The sequence below is a fragment of the Tyto alba genome, unplaced genomic scaffold, assembly GCF_018691265.1.
Source record: "Tyto alba isolate M040663 unplaced genomic scaffold, T.alba_DEE_v4.0 Super-Scaffold_27, whole genome shotgun sequence".
In the NCBI taxonomy this organism is placed as follows: domain Eukaryota; kingdom Metazoa; phylum Chordata; class Aves; order Strigiformes; family Tytonidae; genus Tyto; species Tyto alba.
This window is the reverse complement of record NW_024881301.1, coordinates 16,092,202-16,115,572: the sequence shown is the minus strand read 5'-3', so window position 1 is coordinate 16,115,572 and position 23,371 is coordinate 16,092,202. Positions and strand designations below refer to the sequence as shown.

At 34.4% G+C, this 23,371-nt stretch overlaps 1 protein-coding gene across 27 annotated transcripts in view; it reads left to right on the top strand.

Annotated features, from left to right (window-relative positions):
- Positions 1–23,371, top strand: part of CDH19 (cadherin 19) — a 122,659-nt gene that overhangs the window by 73,383 nt on the left and 25,905 nt on the right. For all 27 annotated transcript variants that reach the window (XM_033010677.2, XM_033010676.2, XM_033010678.2 and 24 more), the window contains 7 exons: positions 4,311–4,537; positions 7,884–8,178; positions 14,871–14,990; positions 15,634–15,798; positions 16,524–16,708; positions 17,916–18,169; positions 21,312–21,448. In XM_033010677.2, the coding sequence (XP_032866568.1) occupies positions 4,340–4,537; positions 7,884–8,178; positions 14,871–14,990; positions 15,634–15,798; positions 16,524–16,708; positions 17,916–18,169; positions 21,312–21,448 (1,354 nt within the window). In that variant the 5' untranslated portion in view covers positions 4,311–4,339. The remainder of the gene's footprint in view (positions 1–4,310; positions 4,538–7,883; positions 8,179–14,870; positions 14,991–15,633; positions 15,799–16,523; positions 16,709–17,915; positions 18,170–21,311; positions 21,449–23,371) is intronic.

Genomic DNA, 23,371 nt, shown 5'->3' with positions numbered 1-23,371 from the left:
TTGTGTGAAACATAAGCTGTTCAATGAAATTGAGTCCATATAAGGTCTTTTCTGGAAGGAAAATAGAGCAGCAGCACCATAATACACTAGGATTATCAGTGACCAGACATAAAATGCAACTAGGACAAATAACCAGTAATTATAGTACAAATGTATAGTTGAAACTCTGACAACTTCTATCCATTCAAGTTTTTTCTACCACAGTAACCTGTAGGTGTTAGTTACAAATACCCTTTCTTCTTTATCTTATTATGTGAAACTTAAAGATAGCAACATACAAGGGAGACAAATTTCACTATAATCATAATAACACTGATGTGCAAAACAGAACTTGCAGCTGAAAATACATCATGCTAGGCCTCTGCCTGAGATAAGAAATATGTGTCAGAAGCTGCATATTAATGGATTAGATTAGTTTACATGAATTTTTCCACTTTGTTGTTGTTTGCTTCATGTTATTAAAATAAGCAAAGACAACACCAAATTCCACAAAAAAAAGTGTCTTTCAGTCTGACATTTTTGGTTCTGTTTTGTACTTTCAAGCACAGGGGGATTTGTTTTTCTCAGGAGTCACTCTTTCAAAATCCTGCTGTAAAGTAGGATCAAGTTTGTATACAAGATGGTCCTAATGGTCGCTAGTTAAGGAGTAGCTACCATGTCCCTTGTTACTGTGTTCCAGTGTTTTGTTACCTCCTAAGTAAAAGGCTTTACCTATATCTAATCATGGTGGGCTTGTTACAAAATTAAGATGTTTTTACTTTATTCTTCAGCTAACAGAACTGGAACAGAATTTATCCTCACCTTCACTGTAATCCATTGTTTTGGGTTTTTTTCAATGCTTTAGAAGGCTGTTGTTTCTTTCGCACCTAGTCTTTTGTTTTTTTCCTCCAATAAATATATAACTTCTCTATATCCCAGGGGCTGCATTTTTTAAACCTCTTATTCTTCCTATTATTATACTTGCAATGCCAGGAAGTAACAGGTATTATTTTGTAATGTAGTGAGAAGGTCATAATTTAAAATAAATTACTGTTATTAAAAGAAAGGGAATTCAGAACCATCAGCAACTTAAAACTAATACTCAGTTTCAAATGGTGACAGGATGCCACTCAGTGATGGCTCTAGAATAAACCTGACAAAGGACTCTGCAACTTTGTGCCAAGGTAAATCTGTTCCTAGTCTACAGGAAACCTCTGATATAAAAGGAAGATACTGCTTTAAAAGCTGTAGTTTGCTTATTACAACTGCAATTGATATTCTCATTACTCTAAGTATCAGTCTTTATTATTGCAATCCAATACAAGTGAGAGAAAGTGGAGATGTACCTCCTGAAGAATAGAAAAGGAGCAGAACAATGGCCTCAACTTCTCTCATTCCCTTGGGAAATTATTAGTGCTAGCTCATTTGACCAACTCTGAAAATATATTTGTCCTTTTTTCAATGAGAGATTATTCTATTAAAAATTTATCTATTTGTGCATATTACTATAGCACCTAAAAGCTCTATGCTTTCACTAATCCTCCCTTCTGCTGCATATTATAACGCAGAGTACAAGGTCATTTCATTTACAAACATCTTATAAATTGAGTGTAAAACAAGAGGCAATTGATGGATAGGGAAAGACAGAAGAGTACAAGGGAATAATGAGACAATACTAGTCACTGTGATAGGGAGCAGTCTTAGCACAGAATCACCTTAAACGCTGGGAACACTTTTTTTTTCTTTAAGTAGGTAACACTGAAATTTATATATTTGAAGGAATGACTAGAAATAGAGGAGGGAATGAGAAATTAGTTTCTGGATATTCCGCAAGAGCTACTTCTGAGAGTGAGTTACATTCTATGGAACAGAAAGAAGGCCATTGTTTCATGAGCGAACAATTAGATTTATAAAGAATGGCAACATGTGCTAGCCAGAGGCTGGAGGCAGTGTCTCAATGTCAAATGAGTAGGAATATGTTGGAAGTAAATATGCTTTGAAAACTCCTGAAGGTAAAGTCTAACTGAGTATGTCTGATACAGTAGAGAAAACAGAAATACATATAGCTCTCCATTACATAGCTTTATGGGTTTTTTACAATAATTTGCCTACAATTTGTATTTTCAAGTTAAAGACTTTTTATACACATAACGGTGAGCAACATATAAAAACCTAAAAAAGTTTATTCCCTCCCAATTTCTCCCAGACATGATGCTTGAATCCATGTACTATAGACTATTAAAATAAATTTGTAAAAAGGAGACACTGAAACAGACCAAAATATTAATTATGCTCTTTAAGCCATTCACTGCTGATGTCTAGCTGATGAGTGCATCACTAAAAGGTGGACAAAAATAGACAAGCATAGCCATATTCTGTACCCTCACTATGATGATATGTATACACAGACTGTCAGATTAATTTGATGAGTTTGATAATGAGTTTGTCATTCACTCTGCATGAAATACTGCCTAACAAGCCTGAAATACTTTGTTGAACAAGGTGAGCAGTGTCAGAACAAGTAGACAGAACTCCAGCTACTGGGTAGCCAGAAGTATTTGCTATGATCCAGGCTGAACACCTGTCTCCTCATTTAAATAGTGACTGAAACAAATTTCTTTATGATTCCTTTGAAAGATCTCTCTGACTATTCAGCTTTCATTGTTTGAGTTGTCTGTCCTTTGGCACGTACTGCAATAAAATGAATGTTGATTTTCAAGATCAGTTTCTGTGCAAATTACTGCTTAGTGTTAAATACACTTGTTGTACAGAGAGATTCTCTAAGGCCTTTAGACCTTTTAAACCTCACTCAAGCTTTATTGGAGAGACAAGATGAGCTTTGTTGGCCTTGTCTTCCATGTCAAAAATATTATTCTTGCAGCTTTAGGAAAAGTTTTCCACAGAAAACTGAAACGAGAGTACATAAGTCACATTCCATTCATTCAAGTCTCATCTTATACTGTTAAAACTTTACAGATGAAAACCATAAAATATTAAGACATTGGAATGTGCACTTTAACACCTACAATGCCTTACTATCAGAATTCTTTGATCTTTTTCTCAGTAATCATACATACGTAGATTAGATTTTAACAGAATAATGTTTAATGTCATGTAAAACTGCTGTGAGAAAAGAAATAGTTGTCTATATGACCTGTCTGTTATTTTATCAACTATGGCATTTCCCTTTGCATAAGGATGGGTATTTATAACATTACTCTATAAGTCATGATCTTAAAATACATAAATACATACCTTATCCTTTACAGGTAAAAGGCTCATGGATTTTTCATGCCTAAAGTAAATGTAGCCAACTATTTTTTCCAGTGTGTTGTACAAACTGAGAGTCATGTGTTAAATTCATAAACCAGACTGCTCCTGCATAGGAAATGTTATTCTTCAAGGCTAAAGTCTTGAAAAGAATGTCTAATGTCATTGCCAAGTAAGGTTTAAAGAGCTGAAATGCATGTTGTAAGGCCTTTAAAAATATTCCTTTTTACCTCATACAAGATGGCCATTCTTAACAGGGCACTGCACTTTATGTAAAATTAAGAGCTTCATTGATTGTACCAAAAATCACTGAAAAGCCAATAATAGTATATAGTTTCTACAAAGCCTTCATTTTCCGAAAGAATACTTTGTGCCAATTAAACTAGCTGCAGAAACCTACAGCTTTCAAGATGCATTTCCCCTTTTTCTGTTTAATTGAAGACAAGATTGTCAGAGTTTGTAAAATAAGTTAGGACAATTTCTGTTGTCCAGGAAGGAGAAAGTTGCACATTTTTCTGCTTCTTGATCGTACCCTACCACCTTCATCATTTTTGCAGACATTTTGCTGAGTTGAGAAAACGAGAAAGAAGAGGTTAAAGAAATATCTGCACTGCTCTGTTTCAGCTGTCAGTCATCAAGGCCACTAAGGCTAGACATTCACCCTTCAGGCAGTTCTGTGACTGCAGCTCAAAATGAGCCCTGTCTAAGCAGAAACATACAATTATTCCAATCAAATTATTCCTAGGCTACACAATACAATTACCGAGCTTAATTTGGAAGATGAATTAATTGAAGGATGATTTTCTTTTTTTTGCATAGAAAGTCCCTGTGTAGGATATTCATAAAGGAAAGTTGAACACTTGACTTTCATGCCAGAGTCTCTAAGAGAATCTCTATTTTAATCAGAAACTGACTTTGTTTCAGCTCTTTCCTTTTAGGGAGAGAAAGAGGTTTTAACACTGCAAATCAGTGCTTATATTAGTACAGAGTCAATATGTAAAAGTGGGAAGACAAAAGTGATGCTTTACCAAAGTTTTTTCTTTTTTTCTCCTCTTCCACAGATGAAAACTGATTGAAAGGAGGGTTCATCATGAATTGCTCTGTATTACTATCACTTATGTTGATTCTGGTTCAACTTTGGCTTTGCTCTCCGCACATGCAGAACCACAGCACTCAAAACACAGATCGGACTTTCACAGCAGTTCGAAGAGTGAAACGTGGCTGGGTATGGGAACCACTATTTGCAACTGAGGAACAGACTTCGATGGTGCCTGTATATATTGGACAGGTATGATAAGTAATGATTCAAGAACGGTACAAGGTTAGATTTCATGTGCTGATTAGCAGCTTACTACCTTGACTTGGAACACCAAGTATCTCCACTGAATTGGAAATATCAAGAAAGGTAGAAATAGAAGCTCAAGGAGCTGTAATTGGGCAATGCAACATCTCTCCTTTCCTGTGACCTGACTTAGGGTCAGAGAACTCTGAGAGCTGCAGGTCATGGCAGTACCAAGGACCTTCCTTCACCTAGGTCTGCAGTCAAGGAAACTGCACATTCACTCTGTTACTAAAACTAGTTCCATACACAGCAAATAAAGGTATCAAGCTGAAAAGTTCCTTTCTGTCTTCTGAATGAAAGTTAAGGATGCATTTATCAACTTCTGGAAATTTGCTTGTGTTATTTTTGGCTCTGCATCAAAGCAGCCATATTGAATGCAGTGTAGGTTGCAAACAGTATTTAGCATGATTTTCTATTACATTAAGTAGTAGCTGATTTACCCCTCATTAATTTTTAATGAAGCAGATTAATACAAAATCCTTTTAATACTGAGAAACTACAGGAATCAGCATGGTTCATTAGATTAACGTACGTTTAACACAATGAGCAATTATTTTTCACCCTCCTTTAAAAATGTGCTTTAAGATAATTGTCTTAATGAGGCTTTATCTGTCCTTTTATTCTCTCTCTGCTTACTATTATTATTATTATTTATTATTATTATTTATTTTTGTATGCTAGAAGTAATTGTAATCTGGAGATCTAGTTTTCTTTTCTTTAAGGCACTTTCTAGATGAATGAACCAAAATAAGTTTAACTGATAATTAACTAGCACTAAAATTTAATTGGGCCCAAAGGGTGAAGTGCTCAAAATTCATTAATTACTTTTTTCATAGTCCCTTCGAAGTAACTACTGTGGAAGTGTGATGCCTCACTTCTGAAAGAACAAGTGCAGACATACTAATTTTTTAATTATTACTACTTTTCCCATGGCTGGAAAACAGTTTCCCAAAAAGAAACTTCATAAATGTCATGTATTTTCATACAGCTGTAGAAAAATGTCATAATTTTGCCTTTCTATTTTTCTTAGGTAAACTAGGGGAAATTTTATTGAAGATAATGGTTAACTTATTGCATTCAAATCATTGTCTAATCAGACATATTTACTCGTGTCTTTTTATTGAGTAGAATATGCTCTGCTTTCAGTAAATGAAGTGATAGTCTATGATCAGAGCATGAATTTTTAGTAAATAAAGCCCTGAAGGAAACTGCATCAATGAAAACACAAAGGTAGACAGTCTTTTTTTAAGTCTCTATTCCATATCAACTTCTTTTCGCAGTCAGATACAGAGCTAAATCTTCAAATTTCTTTTAACATAGACTCATGAATCCTTTTTCATTATTATTTTTAAGAAAATAAATGTGTCCACTAACACTGCAATGGCAAATACATGAGGGCAAGTACATAAATTCTTGTTTGAGGTTCTCATTTACAATGGAAAGACAATTTATTCTTTTGTGTCTAGCTTAATAAAACAGGTAAACTGAGAACCTTCGGTGCACTTTCTCAGCAAATGTCATCTGTAAGAGACTTCTCACTGAACATGATCAAGGTCATGAAAATCTTTTGGGGGTAAATGATGCTGAGTGAAGTTGTTCAACACAGGTTATGTCTAAAGAGCCATTCAGAGGCACGCTTCCAGTCTCTAAGGGTTTGATGCACTCTGTGATCATATCTGAACCCCATCTTAGGTTAAAGATCTAGATATTCATCACCTTTCCCTTGCCCTGTGGTTCATGACAAGGAAACAAGGATTTAAGGATCAGAAAGGATCTGTGTTGTCCCTTAGACAGATGCCAGATTTGGGTGGTGTTAAAATGAGTTCAACCAGATCACTCATGAAGTGGTGAACCTGCCCCCTGTTTTGTACACAACTACTTATGCTGAAAACATTTGGCTTTAAGTTGTTCATATTTTAAATGGTTCTGAACTCCCTAGCCTTTAAAATTGTCTCTCTTGTACTGGCAAGGGGAATTAACTCTATGTAATTTAGGGCTTAAATACTCTGATAAAACTGAGAGCAGGAACTCAGAACTGTTCCTCCTATCTCAGAACAGTGTCCCAGTCACATTCTGAATAAACTATCCATTTGATGCATGCAGATAATTACGCATTATGAAAATCTTCAAAAGTCATGGGAATTTTTCCAAAGAAAAGCTAAAATGATTTTTGCAACTTCAGAAGCTATTGTAAAATATTTTGAGTAATCCAACAGAGAAATGTGTCCTTTACACCCTATAGTTACTTCTTTCCCACTCTGTGTCCCACTCCTACACTGAGCTATAGGGTCAACAAACATGAAGCAAAACAGTGAGATTATTGAAGTCAGCAGGTAGGCATATTATTTGCATTTGAAACCCATTCTTTTGTGGAAGCAGGATGAATAAAACCTCCTTTTTTTTTTTTTTTTTAACTTTGGATTTTTCAATGATTATCCAGATTTGGAGATTTTGTCTCCTTTTGTTCTAAACCCAAATTAAATAAAAAAAAAATTAGAGAATTAATGATACACTAGAAATTGTTGTTCCCATTAAATTCAGCTGTGGATGCTTGACATGTGAAGAAATTAAGTTGTTGCTAATAAAAAAGTACTTTAACATGTTATTACCATTAACAGAACTATTTTGTTGGCATGAAAAAACGCATCTGGACCAAAATGGTCTCCAGGGCTCAGCTTCATCAGAGGAATCATCATCATAAAGTTCATCTTAGCAAGAAAACAGAGGATGTAGATAATCCTGGAAGGAAATGGAAAAAGTCTGTCAATTTATTTCAGTATAAATAATACAGGCTTATACCACAGAATGGCTTTTCATCTCTTTAATATTTCAGCAGAAATAGAACACCACTGTCTCTCATATTTACACTTAGTATTGCTGAGTACAAAAAATATATATATAAATTACAAACTACACTTCTCATTTGTAATTTGTAATAAAAAATTTAGCTAACTTTTAATGACCTTTGCATTGTTTTCAGGAGAAGTTTATTGGAGCTGATAAAGCAATGAGCTAAAGTAGATACTTACATTCATTCCTTTCAATTCAAATTGTCTGAAACATATTTTTTTTCAGGTTTACCATGCATTTATATATCTGTTATATCATTACTTTAAAACTTAGCCATGACTGGCTGAAAATGTGACAGTACCTTCTTTCAAATACTAGTATTCAAGAAAGCTCACTAGTAACAGGGTTCACTGTAGAATGAAAACAGAAAAAGACTAAAATGGGTATATCAAAACTTCATTCCTACCAAAATGTGGTTTATTTTTCTGCTTTATACTTGCAGCTGAAATCAGATTTAGACAAGCAGGATGGCAACCTGAAATATCTTTTGACAGGGGAGGGAGCTGGAAGCATTTTTATCATTGATGAAAATAATGGCAAAATTTACGTGACACAAAAGCTGGATCGAGAAAAGAAAGCCTTCTACACACTAAGAGCACAAGCAATCAAGAGGAGCACTCAGCTTCCTGTTGAACCTGAATCAGAATTTGTTATCAAGGTTCGAGATGTCAATGATCATGAACCACAATTCTTGGATGGACCTTATGTGGCCACTGTTCCAGAGATGTCACCTGAAGGTATGACATGTTGTGAACCACAGTCTTTATTTCCTGATTTTTTTTTCTAGATATCTATGTTAATGTAAAATCTTAATAACATATTTTATAGAGTGCTTTTCAGAGAGAAGGAAGCAAAATATTTTACAAGTTTGGAAATTTGTAAAGGTATATGCTTAAACTGAAGGCTGTGCATATCTCTACTTAACCTCCTTGCTTTTAAATATTTAGGTACCTACATGTATCCAAGTCCTTTTACAGAAACTGAATACATGCTTGGATTAACCACAGAGAGTTGTATTTTCCATCAGCAATTCAGCATTGGAATTGGTACTTGTTTGAAAATTCATTACCATTTCAAATAGGTAGGGTATTATAGCCAGTTGATACTGCAAAGGAGATTTGGGGCTGACAGATTTCACTACTTTTTCAATCTATATAGCACCCTAATCTCTAGAAAATTGTTCAGTGTATGATTATTGTTACAACCTGTCAGCCCTTCAGGCTTCTACCAGCCTGAAAGAAAAGGAGCATGCATGTAAACTTTTAAATCCTCTGACCTCAGCTGACTCTTTTAAGGACATAAATAAAGGCTTGGTTGAACTGAAAAGTACTCAACAGCATCCTTCAGTCTACTGTGATTCTGCTTAATAATTAAAGAATATGTCTTTATTATGCTCTGTGTAGTACTGGAAAAGAATCACATTCACATCACAGGCGCTCACAGTTCCGCCCCCCCCAAAGAGAGGGGCAGTTTCTTTTCTATAAGCAATGGGTTCAGAACAGGAATGGTATGAAGCTGATGTGGGCTGATGTGATGACCACCCTCACACCATATATAATGCCTACCTATTTACACTGCCAAGACTCTTTCTTATCAGTCAGTTTCTCTTTTTTTTTGGATTAGATGGTGTGCAGCAAAGGACTGCCTAGGATCTATCATGTATCTGGAAACTTCGTACAACAAATACGAAGCAAGATCAACATATGACAAATATAAGTGTATATATACGTACATGTGTATATATACATACGTGTGTACATACACATATGCATACATAATGTGTATACACATACATTTAAATCCTTAAAAAAACCCAAAGTGTGAATGCAGATGATATAACCATGTCATAGGTACTGCTATCTCCAAATAACTATCTTCAAAATCAAAGGAAAACTGGATTCTTTAAATCTTACAGAAAGAATCCCAGTGATCTTTTAAATTTGTATCCCTATATCTTTCAGTTATTTCTATTGCAAATAATATTGAAATTCACATATTGTGTTACTTAAAACTGTATGAATTAATGAGGTCATTAAAATAATAACATCAGTGATCATAAAAGGTAATAAAAATTATGTTTCATTCAGCATTACCAGTGCAACTTTTAGGGCCGATTCAGTGAATCTTTCACAGGGAACTGTAAACTTTTATCTTCTACGAGCCTGGACAGCAGTTGTAAGGAAAGGATATTCATGCCTGAGCTTTAATCAAAAGTGGGGTTACTATCCTAATTTCTACCATGAAGAAGTAGCTCACCATCACTGTCAGCAATAGCTACAAAAGACATCCATTTAATCAATTTAATTCCTAGTCACCCTGCTTATATCACCTTCTGCCAGGGAAATAACTTTTGGGTGTATGTTTCTTCAGTGCCACTTTCTTCCATGCAGACAGATTTATTTATAGCAATACTTCTGCATCTGAACTCTTGCTCAAATAACTTTTTGTACCATAATCAGTTGCTTGTTCAGCAGGTAATTCTAGTCTTTGCATCTTGCTTATTCATTCAAGTTTGGAGACAAGAAGACAAGTTATTTGTCAAGGACCTTTGCATTTTTTTTTAATGTGCTCACAGAAATAATGGGCATAGTTCATTGTCTAGAATTATCTGGGTATTTTTATCTGGGATTACACAGATTTAGGACTTTGACTTTTTTTTTTTTTTTTTTTTTCCCCCTGTGGTAAAACATTGTTTATGAGGCATTTGATCTCTTATAGAAATGGTTTTAAAATAGCTGTTAATTTAGTATGGTTTGATTTATACTCACACAGACGTGTAACTTTTCACAGAAATATATCAAGAATTGACTGACGGATTGCTTCTATTTTATCTTCCTGTCTTAATGATAAGCTCCTGTCTTAATGATGGCTATATGAGAAAAAAAAAAAAAAAAAAAAAAAAAAAAAAGAAAAAAGTTAAGTAGGACTGTACTTATGGCCAAAACAAAAGTAGTAATCTTTTCCCATATACCTCTGTTTCTCACCTGAAAACATCAACAAGAAGTTTACAGATGAGAAGTTTCAATCTGTATTGATTTGAGTTGGCTGTAAACTGATACCCTAAAAATGAAAGACTCAGCAGTCTTCATCCAATCTCCTGTGCCATCTATTGCATATTTAAATTCCTAAAACAATGTATCACTTCATCATAAGATTAATTAAACTTCAAAAAACTTAATTTATTTTGTGATATTCCTGCAATATTATTAAAAAGAAAAGATTCCACTAAAATACAGAAATATAAGAAATTAAAAAAAAAAAAATCAGAATTAACACCGCCTCCCATTTGTCAAAATGGGTGAAAAAATAAAACAGGATCCCTGTGTGACTCCTCTTTCGGACACAGACTACCTGAAATAGTAAATTTACAAATTTGCAATCATCCATGGTATGATATATGAATCAAAGTCAGTCTTATGGATCTTGAAATATTTTTTACACTGTTGTTTCTGTTTGACCTCTCTAGCAGTCATACCATAGCTATTTCAGAGATCATTCTTTCACCTACTTCTTCAGTGTAGACACTACTACACTACTGGCATACTAATGTCTATGTCTGGCATAAAGAATGTAAGTGTAGTGGTATATAACACTGTAAGGTAAGTACATACCTCAACAGTGGTCAGATCCAATGAAACAGCTGAGCCACACCATGAGGACTCCTCTGGACTCACCTTGTTTCTCAGAATAGGGACTACACATCTGAGGTGAAATCTCTTTCAGCGTGCACTCTAAAGCATTGATCTTTACAAGGAAATTTCTAACTTCCTAGTAGATAGAAACAGTAACCAACTAAAATTTGAAGCAATGATACTGTAATAGTTCATTACATCAGTGCTTTTGTCCCAGTAAAATAGAAAAACCTTTTTGCATAGTAAGGAATGTAGACCAGAATTAATTTAAATGATACAGTGCAATAGAGAGACTGAGCCTTTGCTCTGTTTCAGATCTCTCTAGCAGCACTTCAGTTCACTGATACTAGATCTGGCATCTCCTAGTAATATCCTCACAGAAAACACACTCAGGAAACTTGGTCTGTACCTGGGAAAACTGTTCACTCTTTGTGAACATTTTGTCTGGAACTAAGAAAGCAAGGAGAGAATTATTCACAGATGGCCACTTACCTCAGAGAACCACAGAAAAAGAGAAAATATGCACAGATAATTTTGCCTAAAGTTAGGTACAAATATCAATATATATATACTAATGTGCCAACATATTAGAACACATTTTACTTTTTCTTAGCTCTCTTTTATCGTCAGTACTAAATTTTATTAAGATTTTATATGCAAGTGTCACAGTAAATGAAAATCATGTCAGCAAATGGACTCTCTTCTGAGAACACAAGACTCTGGTTTTCCCTCAGGCATTTGGTACAATTTTACATTAAGTGTCTTCCATATAGCTGTTAAACTTGTACAAATGCAGTATATCTGATGGAATGGTTAAGAGTCAGATGCAATAATATATCAGTGATTAATGTTTTTATGGATTTCAAGCTCTAGTTAGGAAAACAAATAACTGTCATATGAGAGCCCTATAGTTTACTTGATGGGCTTCAATATATGTGACACTACTGTGTTTTGCCCAAGAAGAGTAAAACCAAGGCTGCAGGAATACAATGAAAAAATCTCATGCAGCAATCAACAAAATGTAGTTTGCCCTAAATAAAGGAAATAAAAAGCAAAAAATATGTAAGCATGTTTACTATCCAGCTTAATACATTACTGTGTACATAAAACACATATTTGGGGCTAAACCTTATATCAACATCACACAGACTCCCATATTCAAAACTGCATGTTTGAAAGCCCATAGACATATTCAGTTAATTTGTCTCTGTCATTATATCCATTTTCACATAAATGAGAAACTATATCATGGTTGGATTGTCAATTATATCATGTCATGACTGGACTGTCAAGAGATGGGGTTTTGTTTTTTTAATTTGTTTGTTTCAGAGGGGGGAATTATGTATTAATTGGTTGCTTTAAAATATAGTATTTGTATTTGATCAATTATTCTTCTCCCAAACATGGATTTACAAAAAATGGTGCTTTGAAGTTTCTGAGTATCTAATATTAACATTGTAATTTCTATCACTCAAATATGATGTCTAGGTAATGTTTCTATTCAGCAAATGGTTTGCTTTGTTTGCTGAAGGTTAAATGTATAAAGAAATACAGGCTTCGTGGAAGTGAAAAATTAAAAACTGAAAAAATGTTCTAAACCCAGGATAATATTTTTTCTTCTCCTTGTTATAGAGTCCATATCTAATGCAGACGTTCATATAATGATAATGAAATTTTTGTCCTGAAATAATGTGAGAAAGCATAGTCCTCTCTTTATATGGTCTCCTGCCACCCTATTTTAAAAATAATCTTCCTCCTGAGAGTACAGGAGATCTGTTACTGCTTCCCTCCTGGTCAGCTCCCTCTTTACCAGATGCCCTCTTCATGCTCACCTTTCCATTATATCCACCAGCTGCATATTCCTGAGCCTAGCCGGGCAAATTCCATGCTTCTGCCTTCTACTATGCTCTGGAAGAGTCAATAGGCAAGCAGAAAAGTAGGCTGGGGCTTGGAGAAGCAGCAAATGATGGTTTAGATTCAGCATTTCTTTCTAAAGGTTAGAAACTATGTAGAAAATAAATCTACATTTAAATGAGATGCACAGAATGATAACTGTAATGATAACTTTGCAGTCCTATATATGTTGGATTTTATTCCTGATTTATTAAATGTGATACTGTAAACAAGTCCATTTCTAAACATAGTTGTGGGTACTTGGGTATATTTAGTAGAAAATGGCATTTATAACAGACTGTACCAATTGGATTATTCATAGTTTTCAATCCCTTTCTAACTAGCACTCCATTGTTTTTACAAAGCAACTACATTCTAATCATGCTAAGTTGTCTTAGAGGATGAATTTCCTGTATTTGTTAGAACAGTTTCCATAGACCACAGATGATACCAAGTTAACAGTTGAGTAGCTGAAGATTTCCTTTACCCTTGTCTTATTAAATACTGTGATTTCTGAAGCATATATGTGCCTTGATGACATATTAATCTGTCATTTTATCTTTAACATTTCTCCAGAGCAATAGGGAACTGTATATATATATATATATATATATATATACACATCTATGTGCACACCTAATACACACCTAAATGTCAGAAGTTTTGTATTATAGGTATATTTTGAAGGACACATAACTCCAAAAGTTGGTGGCAATTAGTAACATTTTAGTGTACCTCCACTCTGAGAGAAAGTAGTATACATTATGGAATCACTTGAAGTGCTGCTGAATAAATTGAGAGACAATGCAAAAAATATTGTTTTAAATAATGTACATATTTCATTCAGCATATCCTTATATGAGAAAGCCTTCTTCATTTCTATTTAAAAATAAAGGTATTGAACTATTAGAAAACTCAGAAATTAAATTATTTTTTTTATTGGGGATAAGTATCAACTTTGAATTTGTCACAAAACTGGTGTTTCTGGTCTAACCACTTGCACACCACTGTTTTTTCTTCTTTTCTCCTCCAGCATAACCACACAGCTATATTGGTAAACAGGTACAACCATGTGAATGTATTCCAGAAAGTTTTAGAAAGTAGCCTGATTTCCCACTACTCCTCACAAGAAGTGATATTTGTATTCTTATGCAGAATCTAGGTGAGGAAAAAAGACAAAAATAACAATTACCTTATAAAATGATGATACTGTGAAAATTTACTTTTAAAGGACAATTGTCACTGATGGTTCCATGAGATTGCTGTCAATCTTTTATTTAGTATATAACCAGCTTCTAGCCAGAGATGAAATCAAGCTGTGCAGACTGATGCTGCTGTGTTTTTGCAGTGGGGACTCTGCTGTCATTCTTGCACAGGGACAGGCTCATTAAAGACTCTAGGATAAAAAATGTTATCAGAGCCTTGTTATACTTCTTGGCTGCTTTGCTTGCTAAGAATTAATTTCTTTATCACCAGTGGGCCTACCGGTGATAAAGCAGTTGTGTTTTCTTGTTCCCATAGGAAACTTCAATAAAATGGTTTGAAGAATATACAAAGGGAGGAGAAACAATTTGCTGTACTTCATTCATATATCAGAAACGACAGAAAAAAAAGCATAAGATATGTAGAATTTTAAGCAACATAAATATAGTGCTGAAAAGTCATATGCAATTTATTTTTATTTTAATTGAAAATTTGAATGAAATAAGAATAGTTAATGAGGAAATATTTTCCATTTTTAATGATAAATTTTAGAAAGCCCCATTTGCTCCTGTAAATTTTCAGGACTGTTTCCTAATATAACTGGTAAATTAAAAGTTTTTTTTTAAAGTTTATGTTTTGTAATAATGAGATAATCTATACAAGAAGAAAATAAACATAATCTATTTTATTTTTACCTTGAGGTACTTCGGTTACACAGGTAACAGCAACAGATGGTGATGACCCTTCTTATGGCAATAGTGCCCGTCTGCTTTACAGTCTCATTCAGGGACAGCCTTATTTCTCTGTGGAGCCAAAGACAGGTACTACAAATGATTTTGTAACTTGAAAACATTCATAAACTAACATAAAATAGATACAAGCAAAAATGTCTTTCTTCATTTCAACACAAAGATCAACTGATACCACCCTACACTTGTACATCTTTGCATAGTTCCTAGATCTAAAAAAAAATATCAGTTCTTCCTTTCCCATAGAAAGCTGAAATTCTTTCACTCTAGACAATCAACAATTTAATTAGCAAATTATCTTGCTAAAGAAAAGTGTTGGATTCTGCATAACCCATCCAACAAATGGACTTGGGAACACCTCTGGGTTAGCAGCTCTACAACTCATTATGTGACATTCTTATATCTATGTTGGAGAAACCACATATATGTGACATCCTTCCAAAATCCTGATTTCTGGGGAAGAAAGATAATTATATATGGTAGGGGAGACATATGGTGTCTTTTGCTCCCCAGAACTCTAAGTATGCAGAATGGATCTGTCATACAGTGTAGATGCTTCCATGAGTACTAATTCCCAGTATTAGGACAGTTGTGCTGTGCACAGTCTAGAATGTAAATTCATAACTGCGTCCAGTGATGCATTTTATACCCACAGGTCAGATGTTGGGAAAAATGGGATCATTATATGCTATTGTATTATACTTTTCATTTTTAGGGGTCATCAGAATGGCTTCCCAAATGGATAGAGAAACAAAAGATCAATATTTGGTTATCATCCAAGCCAAAGATATGGTTGGACAAACAGGTGCATTTTCAGCAACAACCACTGTCACCATCAACCTCTCTGACATCAATGACAATCCACCTAAATTTCAACAGCGTGAGTATAGGCTACTTACAGTGGTTGAAGTCTTGAGGAAATTTAGATCTACTCTAATTCTGTTAAATTCACTGGTAGGTCTTTTCAGAACAGGTCTGTGTTTTGACTGCAGCACAAATATTTAAATAAAAATAATAATTAAAAAAATCACCCACAAAAGCTCAAAAATTAAGAGGCAATGAGAACCTATCATTATAAAGTGTCTCAGGTCTGCCTGTTTTTATCACTAGTCTTTGGAGACAAATGACTTAATGCTTTCCATACAGTTTGCTCTACCTAATCCTAGAATCTGGGCAATGAGCTGTTTAGTACCATTTTAACTCACCTTTTTTTCCTCTCTTCATTGTTTACTAACAGATACTGTAAACGTTTTGACAAATCATGTGACCTATTTGTCCAGGGAGTTTATAGGAGATTTGGGAACTGCTAATTGGGCTGTCAGGAAGAACTAGCAAAATGCTGTTGGGAAGTGCTGCCCTCCACTGTTCTTTTACCCTGTTGGTTCTCTTTACTTCTTTACTGCTAAAGTTAGGCTGAGAGAGGACGACTTAAGAGTGGAAAAGTTGTCACCCCTTCCCCAAAATCTATCCATTGCTGGATTAGATCCATTTCTCTAATAATATCTTGGGACTTTCTCCAACTTTCTGAGAGCCTCAGGCCATCACAGCTACAACAGCTATTAACCATGGTAGATCACTAAACTGTGCCAGTATTTGTTCCTTTAGGACTCTACTATATGAACGTCTCTGAAGAGGCTCCTGTGGGAACTACTATAGGCAAAGTCTTTGCAGAAGACAGTGACATAGGGGAGAATGCAGCCATGAATTATTTCATTGAAGGAGATAGCTCAGATATTTTTGACATCATTACTGACAACAAGACTCAAGAAGGAATTATCCTATTAAAAAAGGTGAGATCTCAGAAACCTTTTAAAAAATCTCTAAATACTGGAAGGAATATCCTTAAGTAAATTGGATGTTTAAAAAAAAGTCTGTTGCTTTAGATTCTACTATTTTTTTTCTTTATTCAGGCTTTGTGATTTCATTGGGATATTAGGGGGATAAAAAGAAATATGATTTTCTTTCTGTTTTCTTTTTTTGACTCATCTCTATTACTGCTGAATGCAATAGTGGCAGTCAAGGTACCTTAATGTTATTCCTAGCTGTGCAACACAGTGTATCCCATTGTGAGAAAATGTTCTATCTCTTCTGTGCATCATCTGTAAAATCTTTATTAATGAATTGTGTACAATATTTCCTCACTTCCAACACCTCCTATTAAACTTAACTGAAGCCAGAATATGTTACAGTATTAGATAGACTGTGGAGTTTTTGCTTTGACATGGCTTTGAAAAGACGTTAAATACATTCAAATAGATACCAGTTGATGTATTAATTTTAAGATATATAAGAGACTTCTCTACTGTGTGATTTATTTTGGAATCACATGGGAAGATTCTGGGGACACCTGGATCACCATCTAAAATGGTGATACAGTTTGATAGTCTAGTGAAATCCAGTACCCTGAAAAACTGAATACTATAAATTTGGTGGTTTGGTGTGTTGTTTGTTTCTGTTTGGATTTATTACAATTCAGGGAGGTATATATTTAGCATTTATTTTTTTAATTACAGTAGATAACGACTATTTAAACTAGTAATATAACTATGTGTTTATTAAACACTTATTGTTTTCTGGAATTTATTTTCTTTAGAGACTAATTTTTAACATATTCAGTTTAACCCCTACAGATTAACTGATTCATACAGTTTATTTAAGAGTAAAGAATAGTGTTCATTAAGGTTACACCTATGTTGGAAACACAAGTACTAATAGAAGTAGGTTTTCTTAGGGCTGACATTGTATGGGAAGGTTTCTTTTACAGTGTTGTTTAACTGTAATTAAAACCAGCCTACATGTGAAAGCAAACAATGTCATAGCATAGTTTAATTTTTAAAGTGTTTTTAATAATAAAAACAAAATCTTAGAAGTAACTACTTTTGAAACATTCCCAAAAGAAAGATAGCACTGTTTTGTCTTGAATGTCCCACCACTTACTGAACTGTGTTTAATTCAAATGTGAAGAAAAAAATGTTCCACGTCTCTCTTTCTTAACAGAGAGTGGATTATGAGATCAAGAGAAGATACAGTATTGAAGCAAAAGTTGTAAACAGGTACATTGATGAACGTTTTCTGGAAGAAGGACCATTTGAAGACAAAACAATTGTCAAAATCAATGTGGAAGATGCTGATGAACCTCCAGTTTTCACCTTGGAGAACTATGTGATGGAGATTGCTGAAGGGGCTATGGGAGGATCACTGGTGGGTGTTGTAACTGCTAGAGATCCAGACGATGATGACTGCCCAGTCAGGTACTTAACTTAAAATGTGAACAGGCCTCAACTATAAATGTAGTTGGGATTTACAAAGGCTATTTCTGTTCCTTATCTTGGCTCATGGTTACAGTTAATTATGCTTTCATTGTGATAGCCTAGGTTATTCTAGGTGTTGTGGTTTAACCCTCATAGGCAGCTAAGGACCGCACAGCTGGTCTCTCACTCCCCCACCATTGGGATGCAGGAGAGGATCAGAAGGATAAAAGTGAGAAAACTCTTGGGTTGAGATAAAAACAGTTTAATAATAATAAAAAAAAAAAAAAAAAAAAAAAAAGGAAAAAAAGAAAGAAAACAACAAAGGGAAAAAACAAAACCAAAAACAAAACAACAAACAAACACAACAAATACCCACCCCAAAAAAATTATCCAAAAAAAACCAAAACAATTGCTCACCACCAGACAGCTGATACTCAGACAGTCCCCGAGCAATGGTGGCCCCTCCCAGTTTTATTACTGAGCATGATGTCATATTGTATGGGATGACTCTTTGGTCAGTTGGGGTCAGCTGTCCCGGTTGTGTCACCTCCCAACTCCCTGTACACCCACAGCCTGCACGCTTGTGAGGCGGTGTGAGAAGAAGAAAAGGCCTTAACTTGCTCTTTATGAGCACTGATCAGCAGTAACTAAACCATCCCTGTGTTATCAACATTTTCATCAGAAATCCAAAACATAGCCTCATACTAGCTACTATGAAGAAAATTAACTCCATCCAAACTAAAACCAGTACAGTAGGTTAAATTCTGACCCTGATTCCAAAATCTAAATAAATTAGCTTTGTTTGTACATCTTTGCAATCACTTTGAGATGGGGTAATATTTTAAACAGTGGTCTGGAGAAGGCTGTGCATAGCATGAGAGCTAGGGTACCATAGACAAACCTGTAAATGCCTGGAGGTGTTCTTGTCTGTTCCAAAGAACTTATGGAGATATGGAGAGATGGGCTCATTTCTGGAAGGGAGGCACAAAACAGCTCCATTGACATCTGCTCAGCTCAGCATGACCAAAAATTTACCAATTCTGCACATGTACCACAACTGTCCCACAGAGATATTATATAAAAATAGTTCCCCAGGATTTTAATTTTGTAAAATAATTTTGCTGTCTCTTAAGGGAGAAAACAGGTAATTAATCTTTAACATGGGGTTCATAATTAAAATAGCTACTTGAGTGACTTGACATGACTGTGTACTGTGCAATTTAGACAAGCTAAGATACAAGGACAAATAGATGAGACAAAATAATTTATGGAGTATAGATTCCTACTAGCAAATATAGTTATATATACATGTATGTATATATATTGCTACCTACAGTTACGGCTTCAGAGGTCTAGTCAATGCAAGGTCATTTGTTATGATTTTGCATTCACTTACTGTTATTTAGTAAGCTAGTTATAGGTTTAATTAAGAAAGAACAAGTAAAAATATACGTGTACTTTTTTTTCCCCGAGAAACGGGCTTATTTTGTGGTTCATTTAGATGACTGCAAAATCTCTTGTAATACATTTAAACATAATGCAAATCTATGACTTATTAGTTTGAAATATTATGATGAAACTTGCTACAAATATGTCTGTATAGTCCTAAAACAGTAACATATTGCATTACCCAGGTTTTGTTGTTTTTTTTTTTTTTTTTTCTTTTAAACAGGTTATATCACTTCTAATGCAAAGATATGTTTATTGGGATAAATGCCATGCATATTAATCTAATTTTAAAACTATTGCTATCATAAATGACAGCAGTTGCTTATAGTATAGAAAACCAGCTGTGGACCCCAGTTTTCAAACAAACGTAGTAAAAAAAACAAACATGCAACAAAACCTCACTACATCAATAATAAGTAATTGCTAAGAATAACTAGCATAGATTTTCTGAAAATTATCTATCAAGAATCAGATTACCAAAAAAACGCCAAATGAAACAGAACATTAATGTCAGAAAACCCTAACAAGCTTTGGATGCAGATTATGAGGAATACTTACATTAAAAAAAAAAAAAAAAAAAAAAAAAAAAATTGTAAATCCCTGAAATAGAGGTTTATAAATGTCAAATATTTGGCTCAAATAATAAAAACTTTCACTGACTATGTTGTGTGGGTTCCTTGATTTATCCTCTTACCAACTTTCAAAACAAAAGACAACTAAAAATAACAAGTTAGAGAGTCATCCAACCACTGGCACATAATCTGAGCTGGAGTCTTAAATGCCGACAGGAGATAGACTGTCAAGTACAATTAAAGGTACAATAAAAGAAGGAAGAGTTGCATGTGGGAATTCCAAACTGGAACAGTAAGAAGCTCTCAACTCTTCAAACAGGTTTCATTTCCATGAACTAGACTCTACTAGGAACTGTGACATACCATCTTTCTTTTTTTTTTTTTTTTTACGTCATGAAAGATATTAGTAAATATCCTTTCCATTTGAACCAATATCTTTGGTGTCTTTTTCAGAACCAATATCTTTGGTATCTTTTTCAGTCCATCACTGGCCTGTGACCAGTGGTTAGACTTTAACAATTTAAATGACATGTATGTATGTATATGCACATGTGCATGCCCATATATAGACAGCATCCAGAGCTTTTTCAATTAAGACTCAGGAACACCTGACTCATTTTCAATCATTTCCTGCATTAGGATTTTGTACCCTGCCTAGGTGTCACCTCATTACAGATAGTTGTCTGTCTTTCTTTATAATGTCTGTTCCCTTGGCATCAGAGCACATCAGCAATGATAAAATAGATTTGCCATTATACCTCCACTTCACTTTTAGTGTTATTCATTTCACAAGTGGCACTTTGCTGTTTCTTTTCAACGAAGTCACTCACCTGCTGTGAGCCTGACTCAGAAGTAAGAATGAATAATGCATTTCATATTCAGTTGACATTAATATAGATCTGAGAAATATTTAGTTTTATAAAAAGAAAAGCTTTGATCTTGGCAGCAGTGAATTTTAAATATTTATAAGTGTACAGTTTTCATGATTTCTGAGTTGTTGCAGCACACATTTATATGTATATATGCACAGCTCTGTTTTCTCAGCTGACAATAGTTTTCTATGTCCTTGCCTCTGATGGAACATTTTAGTACTAGGGAATCTCTTTACTTTTTTGGTACAGGTACTCTATTGTCCATGACATGCATTTAAAGAGATTGTTCAGCATCAATGAACACAATGGAACAATCATTACAACTAAACCTCTGGACCGAGAGATAGCTTCTTGGCACAACATAACTGTTACAGCCACAGAAACAAGTGAGTAAGAAATTTAAGGAATGCTGTGTTTTATATACTGTGAACTGTATTTATCCTCTGAATATGCCTTTTTTAAGTGAAGAAAACATGCTTCTTTCTCATTATGTTACTGTTGCTTGCTACATTAAGGAGCATTATTAAAATGATTAGTTAAATAGACATGGAATGTATCTGAGCTCCAAGATCCTGTGCTCTTTCATAAAATATGGCCTTATAAAAAAAAGAAAGGAAATTGTAATAAGTTGGAGACTGTAATGCTTTCAAGTTACACTGAAGCATATGAATTACTCCTGCAGTGCAAGATCTTATGTTAAATTAGATCCTGGTTAATTTCACACCAGATTTTTGACTAGTGTGAAATTAGCCAGGGTCTAATTTAACACCAGTCAGAAACCTGTGGCTCATTAATTGTGAATATAAGGCCGAAATCAGCTAGACTTCTCTTCAGTGACAATTAAATCTGTGAAGCATCCTTTAGATAGATTTCATCTGTCAGTTTGGTTTGAAAGTCAAATGCAAATTACCTCTGTTTTTGTTTTTGTTGTACTGGTTGCCCTAACTCTGGGACAACACTCTAGAAAATTAACAGCTACTGATTTATAAGGCAGTTAAACAAGTTTATTGGGATTTTATTTACAAGATAATCACATCCATCATCAGAAGGAGAGAAAAACATATGAAAGTAGAGTCTAATCAATAAATTGGACAGGTTTTGTCAAATAATCTTAGCATGTTTTTTTTAATCCTGAATCTCAGTTATATGCTATTTATTGCTAAGACTTCTTTAAACACATATTCATAAATGCCATTGATTCCAAAAGGGACCATTCATTTGTATATATGTAGAATATTACTGCTAGAGTTTAATATCGCATAGTTAGTAGCCATTTTCATTGAAGTCTTTATTTTGTGTTTGGGAATTGATAGTATTTTCTTCATTTTCAGCTTCTCTGTGAGTTTTTAAGCATGAATGTATTTTACTTCTCATGTTGTTGGACAGCTGGCAGGTGTTGGTAAAATTGATCTCCGGCATATTTTTGTCATGTCTTGAATAGCGCTATGGAAACACAGCAGGATGACTTTGGTCTGGACTTTTTTTTTTAATTAAACAATAAAATAGGAAAGAACGAAATGTTACAAATGAATAAATGTCTCCTGCAGCAAAAGGAAGTGAGTCTTTCACAGTAATGAAAGATATTGTAGAGAAACCAAGCCCTCATTATCTTCATATTCTTGTTCTTTAATGATGATAAGATCACTGTCTATAACATTATATTCAAAAGCATTGAAGCTAGGTCGCCTTGGTCTGGGTATACCTGAAATGATTTATATTATGAAATAGTAGCATTTTATTCCTTGAAATATAGTCATAACGTACACTGTGTGTATGTGACTTCTGGCAGATGACATTGTGGCTCCACTGAAGCTAAATCAAAATGCCATCCACATAAGATATTAATTATAGCTGAGACAGATATTGAAACTACATTACAACAGCAACCTCTCTAGGGGCCTATTGAGGTCCTGGCATTCATAAAGGACACAAACTTTTTCCCTCCATTGCAATGACAGGGATCAGAGATTAGTAAGAGGAGCTTGCCTCTGTTATTGCAGACTTGTGGTGTGGATCATCCTATCCTTATGCCATTGAGAAAGCATGTTTTAGAGGTACGTGGATTGAACTCATTGGACTTTAAATGTGAGCAGTCAGAACCTGTAATCTGTTGAATCTTATTCTACTTTATGCCTAAAATGGTTCTAGCTCAAGAGAAATCAAGTTTCCATTAATCAGTTTTCACTTGGTTGTAATCAGCTTCCACCTAGTACAAGGCTGAAGCACGAACAACAGCATTCTAACTATGCATGAAAGCAAGAAATCCTTGTCATCAGTTTTACTGACCACTGATTTAGTGAGTCAGATGA